At 39.5% G+C, this 15,750-nt stretch overlaps 1 protein-coding gene across 6 annotated transcripts; it reads right to left on the reverse strand.

Annotated features, from left to right (window-relative positions):
- LOC109721656 (cation/calcium exchanger 1-like) lies at window positions 8,909-12,055 on the reverse strand. 6 transcript variants are annotated; one of them, XM_020249373.1, is made up of 3 exons: window positions 11,768-12,055; window positions 11,613-11,654; window positions 8,909-11,220 (listed from the first exon to the last, which is right to left on the reverse strand). In XM_020249373.1, exon 3 carries the CDS (start codon window positions 10,918-10,920, stop codon window positions 9,139-9,141), a length of 1,782 nt encoding a protein of 593 aa, XP_020104962.1. In that variant the 5' UTR covers window positions 10,921-11,220; window positions 11,613-11,654; window positions 11,768-12,055; the 3' UTR covers window positions 8,909-9,138. The 6 variants fall into 6 exon arrangements, with proteins under 6 accessions (XP_020104962.1, XP_020104960.1, XP_020104961.1 ...); XM_020249371.1 differs by having other exon boundaries at window positions 11,516-11,654; XM_020249372.1 differs by lacking the exon at window positions 11,613-11,654 and having other exon boundaries at window positions 11,908-12,055.

Below are 15,750 nucleotides of genomic sequence, written 5' to 3' on the forward strand. Positions count from 1 at the left end.
GAAGTACAACGCAAGGCGGAGCCGAGAAAAGTGTGATCACAGTCTAGCCGTCTCCAGGACGAGAAAACACGATTTATTCGTCACCACTCCACCACAACGGGTAACTGTTATTAGACTGTGAGGCATACTATGCCTTCTGGAAGCGCGGAGCTTCCGTGCTTCCCAGCATCGGTTTTCGATGTTGCCGACTTTCGAATCGGATCGACGCGTTCAGTTAACACTTTGATCTAGGTATTTGAAAGTAGTCTTAAAATAAATTTTATGAATTTTTTCGATATCATTTGCCTATAGTTGATCGAAGGCGGCTCAAAATTAATAATTTTAATGAACGTAGTGAGGCCGTTATGAAGTTTAACCGGATTATAGAATATTCAAATCCATAAAATTTTGTAGAAAATTTCTCTTATACTATATAAACGATGATAATATCTTTGATCTATAAATTTTTAAAGTCCATATTTATCCGTTTTGTAGATTTTTAATTTCAGCCGTGATTTTGAGCCCCTTCGTTCACTAAGCAAATAATATCGAAAATATTTGCGATAGATTTAGTTTCTAGAGATACTTCAAATACCTCTAGCATCGCAGTTTAACGGAGGCCGACGACCAACCTCGCGAAGTCGCCAACATCAAACGTACCTGAAACACGACAAGCTTCGTACTTCCAGAAGCCTTATGTAGCCTCAACTCCCAATAGTATATTATATACTATACTCATATATATATATATATATATATATATACACACACACGTCGGTCTAGCTAGCTAGTATGCACGATTCTGCCCGCGGACAGAGTGAAGTATGAAAGCACTGCTGGGTGACGGAGACAGTGCATATATTTTCGTGTTTATTTTATTAGCCATGTGGTACGGTGTCTGCTGCATGCATGCAGCCATGCAGGATCTGTATGCGTGCATATAGGAAAAGGGCATGCAGAATAGCCCTGCAATCTGATTGCGTACTCGTCTTTGAGCCTGATTAATTGCATTGCTTCTGTCCGTCCGCTGAGGTTCGATTGCGATTCTACTAATGAAGGATCGAGCTTGCATGATGAAATTAAGATCGAGCGGACGATTTAATGTAGCTTACCTGTATGGTTTATTATATACATACGTACATGTTCCGCATGCACGTACATTTTTTGTTGTGCTCTCGATCGATGCGTGCATTGGCAGCTTCTCGGAATCAACACAGCGTTGGGTATATATTGGCATTTTGTCACAATTCTGATGGCTGTTGAAGTCCATTTTGGTCATCACATGCATGTTGCGCGCCGCATCGATCACATAATGCTGTGCTAAGTAAGTAATCAACCGTAGAGGAGCGACTCAATTTACACGCGATTGCCTCATGTTCCTAGCCGGTTGCGGAGAATCCATGCATTAATTAAATAGAGAAGCTATACTCTTTTGATTATAAATTTTTTTATACTTATAAATTTTCGGCCGTTTGATGAAATAATGTGCGGTTAGGATAATACAGACCTCCGATTATGATGATAGTAGTCCTCTAGAATTGAATAGATGATTGTTTGAATTGTATGATCCAATGGTTGAAAATGATCAAAATAATAGATCTAAAAAATTTTATAAGTATAAAATAGTTTATACTCACAAGAATATAATAACCGAACTCTCACTGTAAATATATGTATATATACTAAAAATCAAAAATCGGTTAATTAGTACATTGTAATTAAGCACTCTTGGATTGGATTATGAATCGTAATAGACTCGGAATTTTTTCAGTATAATATTAAGCGTAGATTGAGTGAAATATTTAATTAATCAAAAATATTGGTACATATTGAAAGGGAAGTTCCAAAATTTGTGGGTGGTAGTGGGAAGAGGCCGAGGACAAAGAGGCCACACACTCGACGCAGGACGGTGGACGTGACAAAGCCTGCATCTTGTCTCGGGCAGTGGTCCCCACCGTTCATGTGCGCCGGTTTCCTCGGGCCGTTACCCTTCCCGATATATATATATATATATATATATATATATATATATATATATATATATATATATATATGCTCTTACTGTAGGACCAGTAAACCCCGTTGTTATCTCTATCAATTAACGATCGAAGGCAGAGAGACTGAGAGAGTGTGTGCGCGCGAGCGCATGGAATGTGGGTTAGGATATCGTGAAGTCTTGGACTAAATTAAGGGGAGATTCCGTAAGATATGCGCCCGGTCTGACCGCTTCAGTACTGTGTCATTCTTTCCTTCATCAGTGATTAGTCGGTTTTCACCTGTCTCTAATTTGGATCCTACTTAAGTTTTAATTTAATTTCGGACACATACCATATCTATACTGACGTAACGTCGTTTGGTTCAGAAAAAAATTATATAATATTTATCTTATCAGGAAAAGTAATAAAATATGTACGTGGTAAGCGGAAAACAACGGAAATTAATGGATATAAAATATCATTGTGGAGAACAGAAAATGAGGTGCGGAGGTTGGAAGAGTGAAGAGCGGAGGATGCTTCGTTTGTTTGTTTGTTTGTTCTCCATAAAGCGGTATGGGGCCGTTGGAGGCCATTGCGAACAGAGAAGCTGAAGTAGATAATTAATCCACATACATACTTCGCATGTATTAAGTAAATTAAAGCGTATGCTAGCGGTACTCTACATGTCGCAGTCGTTTGGGACTCGGGAGGAAGACAAAGGACAATACATGCAAAGGACAATAGCAGTGCTTTTTATCTCTATGGTCTGAGGTCTTATTATCAGCTAGCCGCTAGCCAACCCATGCCCCATTGAAAGGACGGCCCGCTAGGCGCTAGCTGAGCCTCCCGACCAAAAGTTCTAAACAAATCAAATCCTGGAAAGTGGTTAATATATATCCGAAATTAAATTAAACCCGATAATAACAACCGGGTATTTTATTTGGGTTGTTCATGTTGGCACATTAACTCGGGTTGAGATTTAAATATATTGTGTGAGAGAGAAAGTCTGAAAGTGAAAACGTGTATTGGGATTTTGTACTATTGTAAGTTTAAGAGTTAAACTATATTAAATAAATGATTCATTTGCTATAGCTTTTTTTGATTTTAAAATAAGAATTCTTTAAGTATATGGGATCTAGTATAAATTGCCACACCTAGCAACTAAACTTGCGGGATTCTAGCTTTTGGTTGTGATATCATGGCCTCGAGCCATGATATCTATCATATCATCGGATTAAGATATATATATATATATATTACATAAAATTAATATATATCCGAAATTAAATTAAACCCGGTAATAACAACCGGGTATTTTATTTGGGTTGTTCATGTTAGCACGTTAACTCGGGTTGAGATTTAAATGTATTGTGTGAGAGAGAAAGTCTGAAAGTGACAACGTGTATTGGGATTTTGTACTATTGTAAGTTTAAGGGTTTAGGGAGGAAAAAAAGGAGAGAGAGAGAGAGAGAGTTTGGGAGTAGGTCAGTCCTTCAGTGGGATCGAGTGTAAAGAATATTAATAAAACATAAAACTTGATAACCTGTACAACGTAGTTTAACATCCATTACAAGATTTTTTTAATTTGATAACTAATATATTACAGCTCTTAAAGTTAGCCGAGCAAATCTCGAGCTCGAGCCGAGCTGAGCTTTAATCCGAGCGAGCTCGAGCGAGCTTAATTAAAGTTCGGCTCGAACTCGGATCTAAATCCGAGCTTTAATTAAAGTTCGGCTTAAACTCGACTGTATTCGAACGAGCTCGAGCCGAGCAAAGGTGGGGATCTAAACGGGGACATATTCTTTAAGGCAAGTGGGTTTCGATATTACGGTAACCGAAAAATGTGCATTGNACCCCGTTGTTATCTCTATCAATTAACGATCGAAGGCAGAGAGACTGAGAGAGTGTGTGCGCGCGAGCGCATGGAATGTGGGTTAGGATTTCGTGAAGTATTGGACTAAATTAAGGGGAGATTCCGTAAGACATGCGCCCGGTCTGACCGCTTCAGTACTGTGTCATTCTTTCCTTCATCAGTGATTAGTCGGTTTTCACCTGTCTCTAATTTGGATCCTACTTAAATTTTAATTTAATTTCGGACACATACCATATCTATACTGACGTAACGTCGTTTGGTTCAGAAAAAAATTATATAATATTTATCTTATCAGGAAAAGTAATAAAGTATGTACGTGGTAAGAAGAAAACAACGGAAATGGATATAAAATATCGTTGTGGGCAACAGAAAATGAGGTGCGGAAGTTGGAAGAGTGAAGAGCGGAGGATGCTTCGTTTGTTTGTTTGTTTGTTTGTTTGTTCTCCATAAAGCGGTATGGGGCCGTTGGAGGCCATTGCGAACAGAGAAGCTCAAGTAGATAATTAATCCACATACGTACTTCGCATGTATTAAGTAAATTAAAGCGTATGCTAGCGGTACTCTACATGTCGCAGTCGTTTGGGGCTCGGGAGGAAGACAAAGGACAATACATATATGCAAAGGACAATAGCAGTGCTTTTTATCTCTATGGTCTGAGGTCTTATCAGCTAGCCGCTAGCCAACCCATGCCCCATTGAAAGGACGGCCCGCTAGGCGCTAGCTGAGCCTCCCGACCAAAAGTTCTAAACAAATCAAATCCTGGAAAGTGGTTTACGTGCAAAAAGCCAACGGCATTATGGCTTTGGATGAACGGAATTTCTTTATGCAGGGGCAAATCTAGTAGGCCCAGTTTTTGGGCGTGTGTTGAGGCATATTTCTGCTCACTGCGGCCCAAAGTGCGCCGGAGGGGACCAAAAACCAAAAAAGTTGTTGGGCCAAGTGCCAAATCGGTCCCTTTTGTGGGCTGTGCCAGCGAGATTCCGTGCACTGGCTATGAGCTGACAATATTAACTCCAGCCTCTACAAACCACTTTGCATTACCAAGGAGAGAGGAATCAGCAATTGTCTCTTTGATAGATATGCTTTTCCTTTCTTGATTAGTAAACAGTAAAGTCTTTGTTAGTGTAAATATTTAAAAATAAAGGTTAGACAGCAAAATAATATAAAAGTGTAGACAAGTTAGCCGATCAAGTCGAGACATGAAAATCTTACTCTCTTTAAGGAGATTCAAACCCTATGCGGTAGGCAAAATTTTTGAACCAATGTAACAAAATGCTGACTTGTCCCCTCGAAAATATAACAGCTCGATTTTTGTTGTATGACTTTATTATTTCTGCATAAGTTGATGAACCCAAAGATCCACAAAAAAAATATATATTTTTTTGACCTTCTCTCTCTCTCTCTCATGCAGAATAGAAATAACTTTTTTAATTTTCTTTTTATTGTGTTGTGAATAATGAACCGGACGGCCTTATATAGGCTTCATGGGCTTAGGGGTTACAAGGATTAAGAGATGGAAGATTACAAGAGTTAAATAGCTAGGAGTTTATAAGAATGAAAGTACCTTTTTTTTTTTTTTTTTGAGAAAGAGGTAGCTCGCTACCCGATTTATTCATTGATTCGATGCATTAATCTACAAGTGTGGGACAACCAGGCCCTGAAAAGGGGGTGAAAAAAAAAACACTACGAGCAGCTTCAAGGTTCGAGAAAAATATCCCACTCCTTCACGAGCAACTTGAAGCTGTGGGCCGCTGTCCCTGGGTTGGATAGGATATTCCGAAATATGCAGTCGTTTCTGACATTCCAAGTGATCCACCAACTTTCCACTAGATTGGAAAGTCTGGTTTGCTTCACTTGATGATCCTTTCTGTCCATCCACCTGTTCGCTTCACTTGATGAAAGTACTTGTTTTAACCTTCATTGATGCAGGTTCAAATACATAGGTTACAGAGATTTACAATAGATGCAAGTTGAGTGAAATTGTAACTTCACTTGCCTAAATTATCACAATTAAAATTTTACATTAAATAATGAAATTATTACAATAGTCTTCTTTCGACATTTTCACATAGAATTAATAGTGGAGAGAGTTTGACGTTAGATTGAGGCGCAAGTGAAAGACACACATAACAACCGCCGAGGACCCACAGGCGACAGTGTATGAATTAATCATGAGTCCTATCAATCTTCAGTTGGCTAGCTTCAGCGGTAGGTAAGAGCTCACTATTCCTAGTTAATTAGCACGAGGTACGTGATTAACATTTGAACCAAGATGACCGATATCTATTACTCTTTATGAATCCCTAATACTTTAAGCTGATATGTCATAACCTCCTAATTTTGAAAAAAAAATTTATTTAGAATGAGCTATTTTATTCTCTCTCTCAACATATGTCTTTTCATCTCCCCCATTTAATTTTTATTTAGAATAAGCCATTTTACCCTCTCTCTCAACATACGTCTCTTCATCTTTCCCATTTAATTTTTATTTAGAATGAGTCATTTTACTCTCTCTCAACATACGTCTCTTCATCTCTCCCATTTAATTTTTATTTAGAATGAGTCATTTTACTCTCTCTCTCAACATACGTCTCTTCATCTCCTCCATTCAATTTTTATTTAGAATGAGCTATTTTACTCTTTCTCTCTCAACATATGTCTCCTTATCTCCCCCATTTTATTCTATCTCTTAACATACGTCTGCTCATCTCTCCCATTTAATTTTTATTTAAAATGAGCCATTTTACTCTCTTTCTCTCTCCATCGTTGGGTTCATATCTGCTGCCTACAATAAGAGACTTTCGGTAGATGTACCAAATGAGATACACAAAAAATATTTAATATTTTATTATTAATAATTACTATTACAGTTTCTACCCGCTGCAAAGCGCGGGCCTCTTCACTGTATATATATATATATAATATATATATATATAGAGAAGAGAGAGAGAGAAGGGCTAGAATACTTATAAAGTATCATGGGGGTGATACTTGTGTGTTTTTAGCTTGGATGGAAGATGTGAGGTTGAGATGATGGTGGTAGGTGGAATAGTGTTTAATCCAGGGCTATTAATAATCAAAAATAGATCCAATGGTTTAAAACTGATAGCAACATGGAGATAATACTTGTAAAAGTATTCTAGATCAACTATATATAGTATATTATATATTATAATATATATATATATATATATATATATATATATATGAATGTGAGCTATATACTTTAGAAGCACCAACCTTTTAGTGTTTCTAAGTTTCTAACACATTGATCTACTCTTAATTACTAATACCTCTTGCAACAAACACTATTTCACCTACACCAGCTACCACCATCATCTCAATCCTATATCTCTCCATCAATAGTTAAAAAACTCAAAAGTACCCCTTGATGCTTTGTGAGGATATTCTGTGCAGATATATATAATATCTTATATATATATATTATATTTAATATATATATATATATATATATATAGTACTATAGTCCGGCTACTATACTCTTATGAGCACGATCGCCTTCGTACTCATAAGTTGTTTTTAACGATAGAGCTTCCGAATCAACGATTCACACCGTTAAACACTATCTAGAGCATTTAAAACTTCTAAAAATCAAATTTTATAATTTTTTTGTATCATTTACCTTATGATCAAAAGCTCACAAAATTGACAATTTTAAACGGCCGGTATCATATATTTGCTAGTTTAACGGTGAAAAAAAATCGAAATAAGTTGAATTTTTTATAGAAAATTCTATTCACTACCTAAATAAAGATCAATAACTCCGATCTTAAATTGAAGGATCCGATTATCCATTTTTAGAATGTCGTTCGATTTTAACCATTTATTTTATTCCCGCTTGATGAACTTTATAATAATTCCAAAAAATTACGAAAATTTTTTTTCTAGAAGTTTCAAATATTCTAGATCATGTTTAATGGTGTGGATCGTCGATTCGAAAATTTCAACATCGAAAACAACTTATGAGTACGAAGGATTCTATACTCATAAAAATATAGTAGCCGGACTCTCTCTCTCTCTCTCTCTCTCTCTCTCTCTCTCTCTATATATATATATATATATATATATATATATATATATATATATATATATATTATACAGCTACTATGCTATTAATAGTACGAAGCACTTGGTGCTACCAAATTTTCCGCCGTTATATATATCATTTTGATCATTTTCATCCGTTAGATCATACTATTCAACCAACCACCAACTCAACTCAAGGGGATCCACATCATCATAACCGTACATCTCTTAATCCAATAGCCAAAAACTTGATAGCACCAATGACTTGGCGCTATTAATAACATAGTAATCTAGTTCTATAGAGTCCGGCTGAAATATCCGACTAGTACGAGCTCCAGCAGATGAAATAAAAGCTGTAACTAATAATATATGGACAAGGGGATTTTGTGAGATATACATACGATGCCAAGAAAGTGGTTCCATTTCGGTCCGGATTTGGTTACATGTGCTGGCTAAACTAAACTAGCGAGCCTCAAAAAGGCAACGAGGCTAAATAATAAATATAAATATGCGTGAATCGCAACTGGCGCAAGGACCGCGATGTTCCTTTGGACAGCTCACCGCTGCTGGATTTGAATTTGTATCCCAGAATAGTGGGCAAAGACCAATAATTTAGGCCCTTCACATCCATGGACGCCCTTGCGTCTCTGCTTCATTCGTGCTACAATCCAACTGCTCGTCCTACGTTTGTTCCCGTGCATTATTCCAAAGGGAAGTGTCCGGTCATGGACACGTGAACAAATTGTGTCCGTCCACGCCTTATCCTATGCCGAACCGTCCAGCGCGAAAATCACCCCTTTTCTCTCTCTCTCTCTCTCTCTCTCTCTCTCTCTCTCTCTCTCTGTGTGTGATGATGATAAACATGAAAAGCTAATAATCAACATATACAACCCTTGGTCGTAGGGTTATTTTACAATTGCAATCCTCCTAGAAGTTAGTCCTTTTTAAATTTGTAGTATTTTTTAAAAAATAATAAAATTAATGTAAATTGGTTACTTTTGAATGAGAATCCTGTAACATCACAACAGGAAGGTAGTTGTAGCGGTAGCAGCGCTCTAACTTAAAAGACGTGAGAAAAGTAATACTGTACATTTCACCCGCACTGTTATTAAGTACAGGGAAAAGAAGGGAAAAAAAAAAAAAAAAGAGTTACGGAGAATTTATTACACAAGATGAGGCTTTAATATATTGGCCCGTAAGGCAGGCCGAGATTAATAGATTTTTTTTTTTTTTTTCGTGAAGCAGCCCGAGATTAATAGATTATTATTGTTGGATCTGAAGCAGCCCGACGGACTGAAGAATCCGCAGAGATAAAAAGCACGCGTATATGGAGAGAAGGCCGTAGCCCAAGCCTCTATGGATCGTCATTCCTCGCCTGGGCAGCATGACGAGGGCCCACAGGAGCCCGGCCATGAGGAATCCGACGGTCTGATACAGCGTGGGGTCGTCGGGAACGGGAACGAGCAGGGGCGAAGGGTGCGCGGCCCACGAGGACAGCACGAGGGAGAGGCCGAGGCCCACGAGGGTGTTGAAAATGGGCCCGCCGTAGCATCCGGACATCGCCGTCTGGGCCCCCCCCGGCCCGCCCTTGAGCGCCACCGCGGCGTTGGCGATCAGGTCCCCGAGCGAGTTGCCCCAGGCCAGGACGGTGAGGCCCAGAACGGAGCTGCTCACCTGCAGCACGACCCCGAGGGAGACCAGGAGGGACACCAGCTCCTCCGCGATGATGTACGCCCACACCACGCTCATCAGGAAACCCCCTGCCAGCCAGGGGAACAGGAACACCCCCGCCGGCGGCCGCTCCTTCCTCGTCCTTGCCAAAGCAGCGCCGCCCAGCACCGTCCCTAGTAGCCCGCCAATAACGTGGACGACCAGCGAGCTCTCTTTGGCCCTGGGGCTCTTGGAGTTCCAGAGCGCCGCCAAGAGCGTCGGCGCCAGCGTCACCGAAATAACCGCGAACGGCTTGGACCATCTCTCCTCGCATGCGTCCGGGATGGTCAGCCTCCTGGGAAGGTACAGAGGCAGCTCCAGAATGCGGAGGGCCCGGCCCATTGCGTGCTTGCTCCCTGCCGACGCAAAACACGCCTTAAAACACGCCTTGGAGCCGCAGGCAGGCTTCTTCGGCTCGTCCCCCCATTCGCCTCCCCTCGTCGCCAGAAGAGGGGCCGCGGACTCCAATCCGCCAAACTCCGCAGCATCCGCCGGCAGCGCAGGGAACCCGTCGCCGATGCCCATCTGCTCTACATCCTTCCTCCTGCAGAGATGCGTGATCGACACCAGGAACACGTAGACTGCGTAAAGGGAGGTGAACGCCACCGCGCACCACAGGTTGATCTTTCCGACGACGAAGATTACTAGCAGGACCGAAAGAACGAAAAGGAAGAAGGAGACGTCTCGTACGAAGCTGGTCTTATCGATCGCGATCCTGCGAGGGCCGAGACAGATGCTTATGATTCCGACGACCACGGACGACACGAAGAAGGCGCCGCCTAAGACACTGTTGAGACCCACGTCGGTAGTGCCGTTTCCGACGAAGGAGACGATGCTGGAGAAGGCGTCGGGGGCGCCATTGCCCAGAGAGAGGAGGGTTACGCCTGCGATGGTGGGGGAGAGCTTAAGGAGTCTCGATAGGCCCTCCAAGTTTGAGCAGAAATAGGTGGCAGCGGTGTTGCCCAGAAGATAGAACAGGAGGAGAAGCCACAGGATCAGGATAGTGTACCCGAGGATCGGATATTCACCGCAGACGCAGTAGAAGATGCGGAGATAGTTTATGTATCCTTCGGGACGGCATCGGGCTTCTTCTGAATTCAAGTAGTTGCACTTCCCACTATAGCTTTCGAACCCGTAGATGCCACTGCAGCCGCTGCTGGAATCAACGTCGGGCGTACTCGGGCTGGTTCTGATGATCTGCTCCGAAGGTTGTGGCGGAGTAGGATAGGAAGAGCCCAATCGGGTCGAGAGATAAAAGAGCGCCAACAGCAGGAATGTCAAGCTCAGGAAGGAGCGCAGTACCTTTTCTGGTGCTGCCATCGTTGCGCCGCCCATGAAGGTTTAAGCACTTCTGCGGCGGAAGAACAAGCACTGAGCCATCGTCGAAGCGAATTTGAGAGATCTACGCCCTCTCGTAAGATGCGGAATGCGCTTATTAAAGTGGTTGGAAGCTTTGATAAGAGCGCCAAAATGATAGGAAATTGACATATAAGTCGTATGCGGAAGAGCAGCAGGGGCCGGTGAAAGAGAGCTGAAGCCTCACATCAAGATAAGGTTTATGATGCCTACTCTCCAAGTCAGTAGGACAGGATTGAGTGTTTTTGGGGGTCCTCTTCGTGCTGCAGCCATCAATTCCTGCTTCATAGTGAAATCCCCATTTTAGTAGCTCCATGCTTTCGCAGAAAATAAGGTTTTAGAATGGCCCAATGGCTATATATGCTTCCAAAAAGCAAGACTCGATGCGAATCAAGGGATATATATAACCCAAAATTCATTATCTATTAGGGATGATGATGATGATGCAATAACAGGGGCAGGGCAGTTTAGACCAAGAAGAACAGTTATGAATTATATTGAGGACCGATTTGTCAAAATCAGCCAATGAAAAAAATAATAAAAAAAAAAAGAGCAAGTCATCAAAAGTGCCCACCGATCTAATGTGCATGAATCATTTCACGAGGTAGATTGGGCGAGACGACAAAGTCTTATGCTTCACGGATATCAACCCCAGGATGAAGACGACTTACCCATCATGCTTATCCAAGAGAGATACAGGAATTTCCAACTCACTCATCACATCATTAGACATGAGAACGGGGACGCCATCAATAATTTAGCATCGACCAGTAACCAAATTAATTAATTAATTAACCGAGTTGAGGTCATCAATCATCATGCATACCTTGGGCGTGGGTGGGCTACGAATGTTAGAGAGTTCACTAATTTATGAAAGCGTGGCGTAGGATTGGAAATTCAATTGGTCACGAAACTTAGGAGATGGGGCAGCATAACCAACCGTGAATTGCCTCATCTGATGGTTACCTGCGTCGACGTGTGATCCCAACGGCGGCACTGCCACTCAATTGCCGTTGAATGCTACCAGGGGAGGCTCCATCTCCCCATTAATACGCCGAGGATGGGCCTGCTGGCGTGGGTGGATGTGCTATCATATATACGATGATAAGCTAGCCTCCCTTTCCTTGCACGATTCTGCCACTCTTTTTTTTTTTTTTTTTTTTGGGTTAATTTCTTTTACTAAATTTTACTCGAAGAATATGGCAACGTGGCGTCCGGTGAAAACTACCTGATTGATCCAGATAGTCCTTCAGACGTTCAAGTGTTGCATGGTGTCCGTACTCGCGGACGAAGTTCCTTTTATTATCATGCTATTTGGACCTGGTAAAAGTAACTATTTCTTACTCGTTCGTGCGAATGCGCCGGCATTTCTTCTTGCGCCCTCTGTTGACGCTCGAGAACTATGGGGAAGGAGTTTTAGCCTATAGGATGCTGGGAAAAGAAAAAATTATTAACTTTTTTGTCGGCTATTTGATAGGTGGTTTAAACTGAAGAAACAATTTTATCTTCCGAGCTGAAATTCTCCACCCTTCCCAATCGCTGAAACGTGTGCAATTTTTTTGTACTATTTGGAATAAGCTACGAGAACACCGGACTACAAGTCTCCCTCTTTACTAATTCTTGCTACCTCTCTCTTTTTTGTTTTATGGTTTCTTTTTTCCGCTTTTTTTCATTTATTTTTCTTTTTCTTTCTCTACTGCTAGTCTTATCCTCCCTTTGTTCAGAATCCTAGCCTGACTGCTTTTCACATTGTAAACCTCTAGTTCATTTTGTTTAATGAATAAGCTGATAACATATTAATCTATTTCTTAGAAAAATCGTAAATACAGATTATTATAATATTGCAAGCGGGCATCCTCTACTATAATAAAAAAATTTACGTTTTAAAACGACAACCAAAATTGAATTATCTTTTTTCTTCTTTTTTTTTTTTTGTGGGCGCTCAGTAAAATTTACAATAGACATCCTTAAAATTCAGTGACAAAGACTTGCAAAAACCAAAACATGCCGCCATAAGCTTCGTGTTGCTATCCACCATTGACAGGTGAGGAAATTCCGGCCACCGGTCCCTTGGCCTAATTATTATTCCTTTAAAAAGTTAGATCAAATTTTAATCAGCAAAGAGGCCACCGATAGTTGTTTGTAATGAAGCCCGAAAATCAGGCGCAGTAACTCGCAAGTCTGACTGTCAAGTCCAGTTTCAGGGAGTAGAGATAGAGATGTCACAGGTTCGGATTCGAGGAATTTTTATAAAATCTGAATCCGAAGCGCGGACTCAAAAACGCAGACCCGATACCCGAACCGCGAACAGCGACCCGGCGGATTTTAAAGAATCCATATCTAAATCCGAACGCGAACCAAAATCCGAAATCCACCCGAATCCGAACGCCGAAAATTTGAAGTCCGGAATATTATTTTTTTTTTCAATATTTCAAAATATATTATATTAAATTTAAATTTTTAAAATACAAATTCAAATATAACATCAAATTTATATATATCTATATATATATTATATATAATACAAAATAAATTGGGGTTCGGGTCGGGTTCGGGTTCGGATCGGGTACAATCAAAACCATATCCGAATCCATATCCGTCGGGTTTTTATTTTTTATATCCATATCCAAATCCATATCCAAATCCATATCCATATCCATCGGACATATCCGTTTCATTCGGGTTCGGATTCGGATAAAATTTCGAGTATCCCTACCTATTGACATTCCTAGTTGAGGAACTGTGGCTGATGCAGTTTTTCAAGATTTAGCAGTTAAATTATAACTGTCCCAAAAGTAAATGGCAAAGGATTTGATGGTTGATATTCGAGACCCAAGTTCGAATCCTAGTTGATTCATATTTCCAACTAAGTTTATTTCTAATAAAATAAATAAAGTAAGTAGCGTGCTGCCTATCTCTAAAAAAAAATAGTTAAATTGTAAATTTTAGATAAATTACCTCACAACCGCAGCGAAAATGCAGGCACCATCCCTCACTAGCTCTTTCGCTTTCTCGATGCTGCAGAACCATTCTGTTCTTGATAACTTGCGGGCAAAATCTAGCCACGACAAGCGTTCACATCTCAAAAGCTCTCAAGTCTCGTGTGCTATATTGATTGTTTTGGCTGAACGAATGGTGAGGTCGACATCTGATTTCGACACAAGCATATTCCTTCATCAAATTAATAGCAACCTTTCGTCTCAGCGCAAATGATAAAAAGCTTAATAGTTAATATTCGAAGTTTCAAATTCAAAATTTAGTTCCTTCACATTTTTCGTTAAATTTTTCTCTAAAAATAATAAATAAAACGAATAGCATACTACCTTTTACTTATAAAAAAAATTGATGCCAACCTTAATTTATACCAACTAAAGAAGTTGCTGGGACCATGATTTTGCTGTTCATGAGCAAACTAATGGAATATTAGGCCATCCCATAGCTTGATAAGCTACACCTCTCTCTACTAAGCCAAGTTGCACGCTGTTAAAATAACATGAAATAATTATTATTCTGCAATAGTTAAAATTATTAGAGGACAATCTTTTATATTCAATATTTTTTTTATATCTAAACTCAAAATTTTTTAATATATTCAAAACATGAATTTAAAATTTAAATAAATAAATAAAATTAGAAATCTAAGGTAATTCAAACGAAAGACATTAAATTTTAATATCATATAAAAATAATACAAAATAATTTTAAGTTTCGGAACTCCGATGCAGCGCACGGGGTAGAGAGTCTCGCGTTGGCAAAGATAGAGGCCGGATGGGGAGAGAGAGGAGGGGGTCAAGGGAAGAGAAAGAAGGAGAAGAAGATGAAGCGATGGGGATTAGAGAATAGTATAATTTTTTTTTAAAACAGTGTAATTTTATCGAAATAGTTAAAGAGTTAATTTTTATCTTAAAAAATATAACGTTCATATTAAACAGTGTAATTTTCTTGTAAAACAGTATAATTTTATTTTAATGATGCAATATTCTTTTTTTTTTTTTCCTCTGATTCTTAAACTTTTCAGTAACAATAATGATATATATGATCTTTTAAAGAGAAAAAAAATTTCTTTATTTTTTTCACTTTTTATTCTTGCTTTTTTCTACCCTCTATATCTTTGTTCGCTCATTGGAGATGGACGCATTTTTTTCCTTACCCTCACGGGCGGCGAGCACTTCCTCAGCAATGACCTCATCATCTCCGTCCGTTTCATCCGGCTCCGTTTTGAGTTTTCCTTTTTCCGCGCGAGCGCAGGCGGAGGAGGCAGTGCCACCTTTGTTACCGTCGCTGTGGGCCATCGACGCCGGCGGTGGAGGAGGTGATGAGGGTCAGAAAGAAAAAAAAAAGAACGAAAGAAAAAAAAAAGAGAAAAGGAACAAAAAATATTTTAGTCATGTTGAAAATCCGGCTCGAATTTGTAAAATCGAAAAAAAAATCCAATTTTACAAAAACTCAAAATTTATGAATTTTATATACAAATTAACCTATTTTATATTCATGATGGGCATAAGAAGGACTATATCAAACAAATAAGCAAGTTCATTAAGACATTGTTTGGTTCAGGTAAAAGTAAGAACTAGCTTATATCAGAGATAGGTATAAGTTTAGGTATAAGTGAGAACTAAACCAATTTTGTGTTTGGATGAAAATTTGGTTGTTTTCGGAAATAAAAAAATAGCGTTTGGATAAATAAGATAGAATAAAAAGAATAGTTGATAGTTATAAATATAAAATAATAGTATTATCCCTCTCATTATATTTGAATTTAAATTTTTAAATTCAAAATTTAAAATTTAAAATTTAATTTTTAAATTT

The sequence above is a fragment of the Ananas comosus genome, linkage group 15, assembly GCF_001540865.1.
Source record: "Ananas comosus cultivar F153 linkage group 15, ASM154086v1, whole genome shotgun sequence".
Classification (NCBI taxonomy): domain Eukaryota; kingdom Viridiplantae; phylum Streptophyta; class Magnoliopsida; order Poales; family Bromeliaceae; genus Ananas; species Ananas comosus.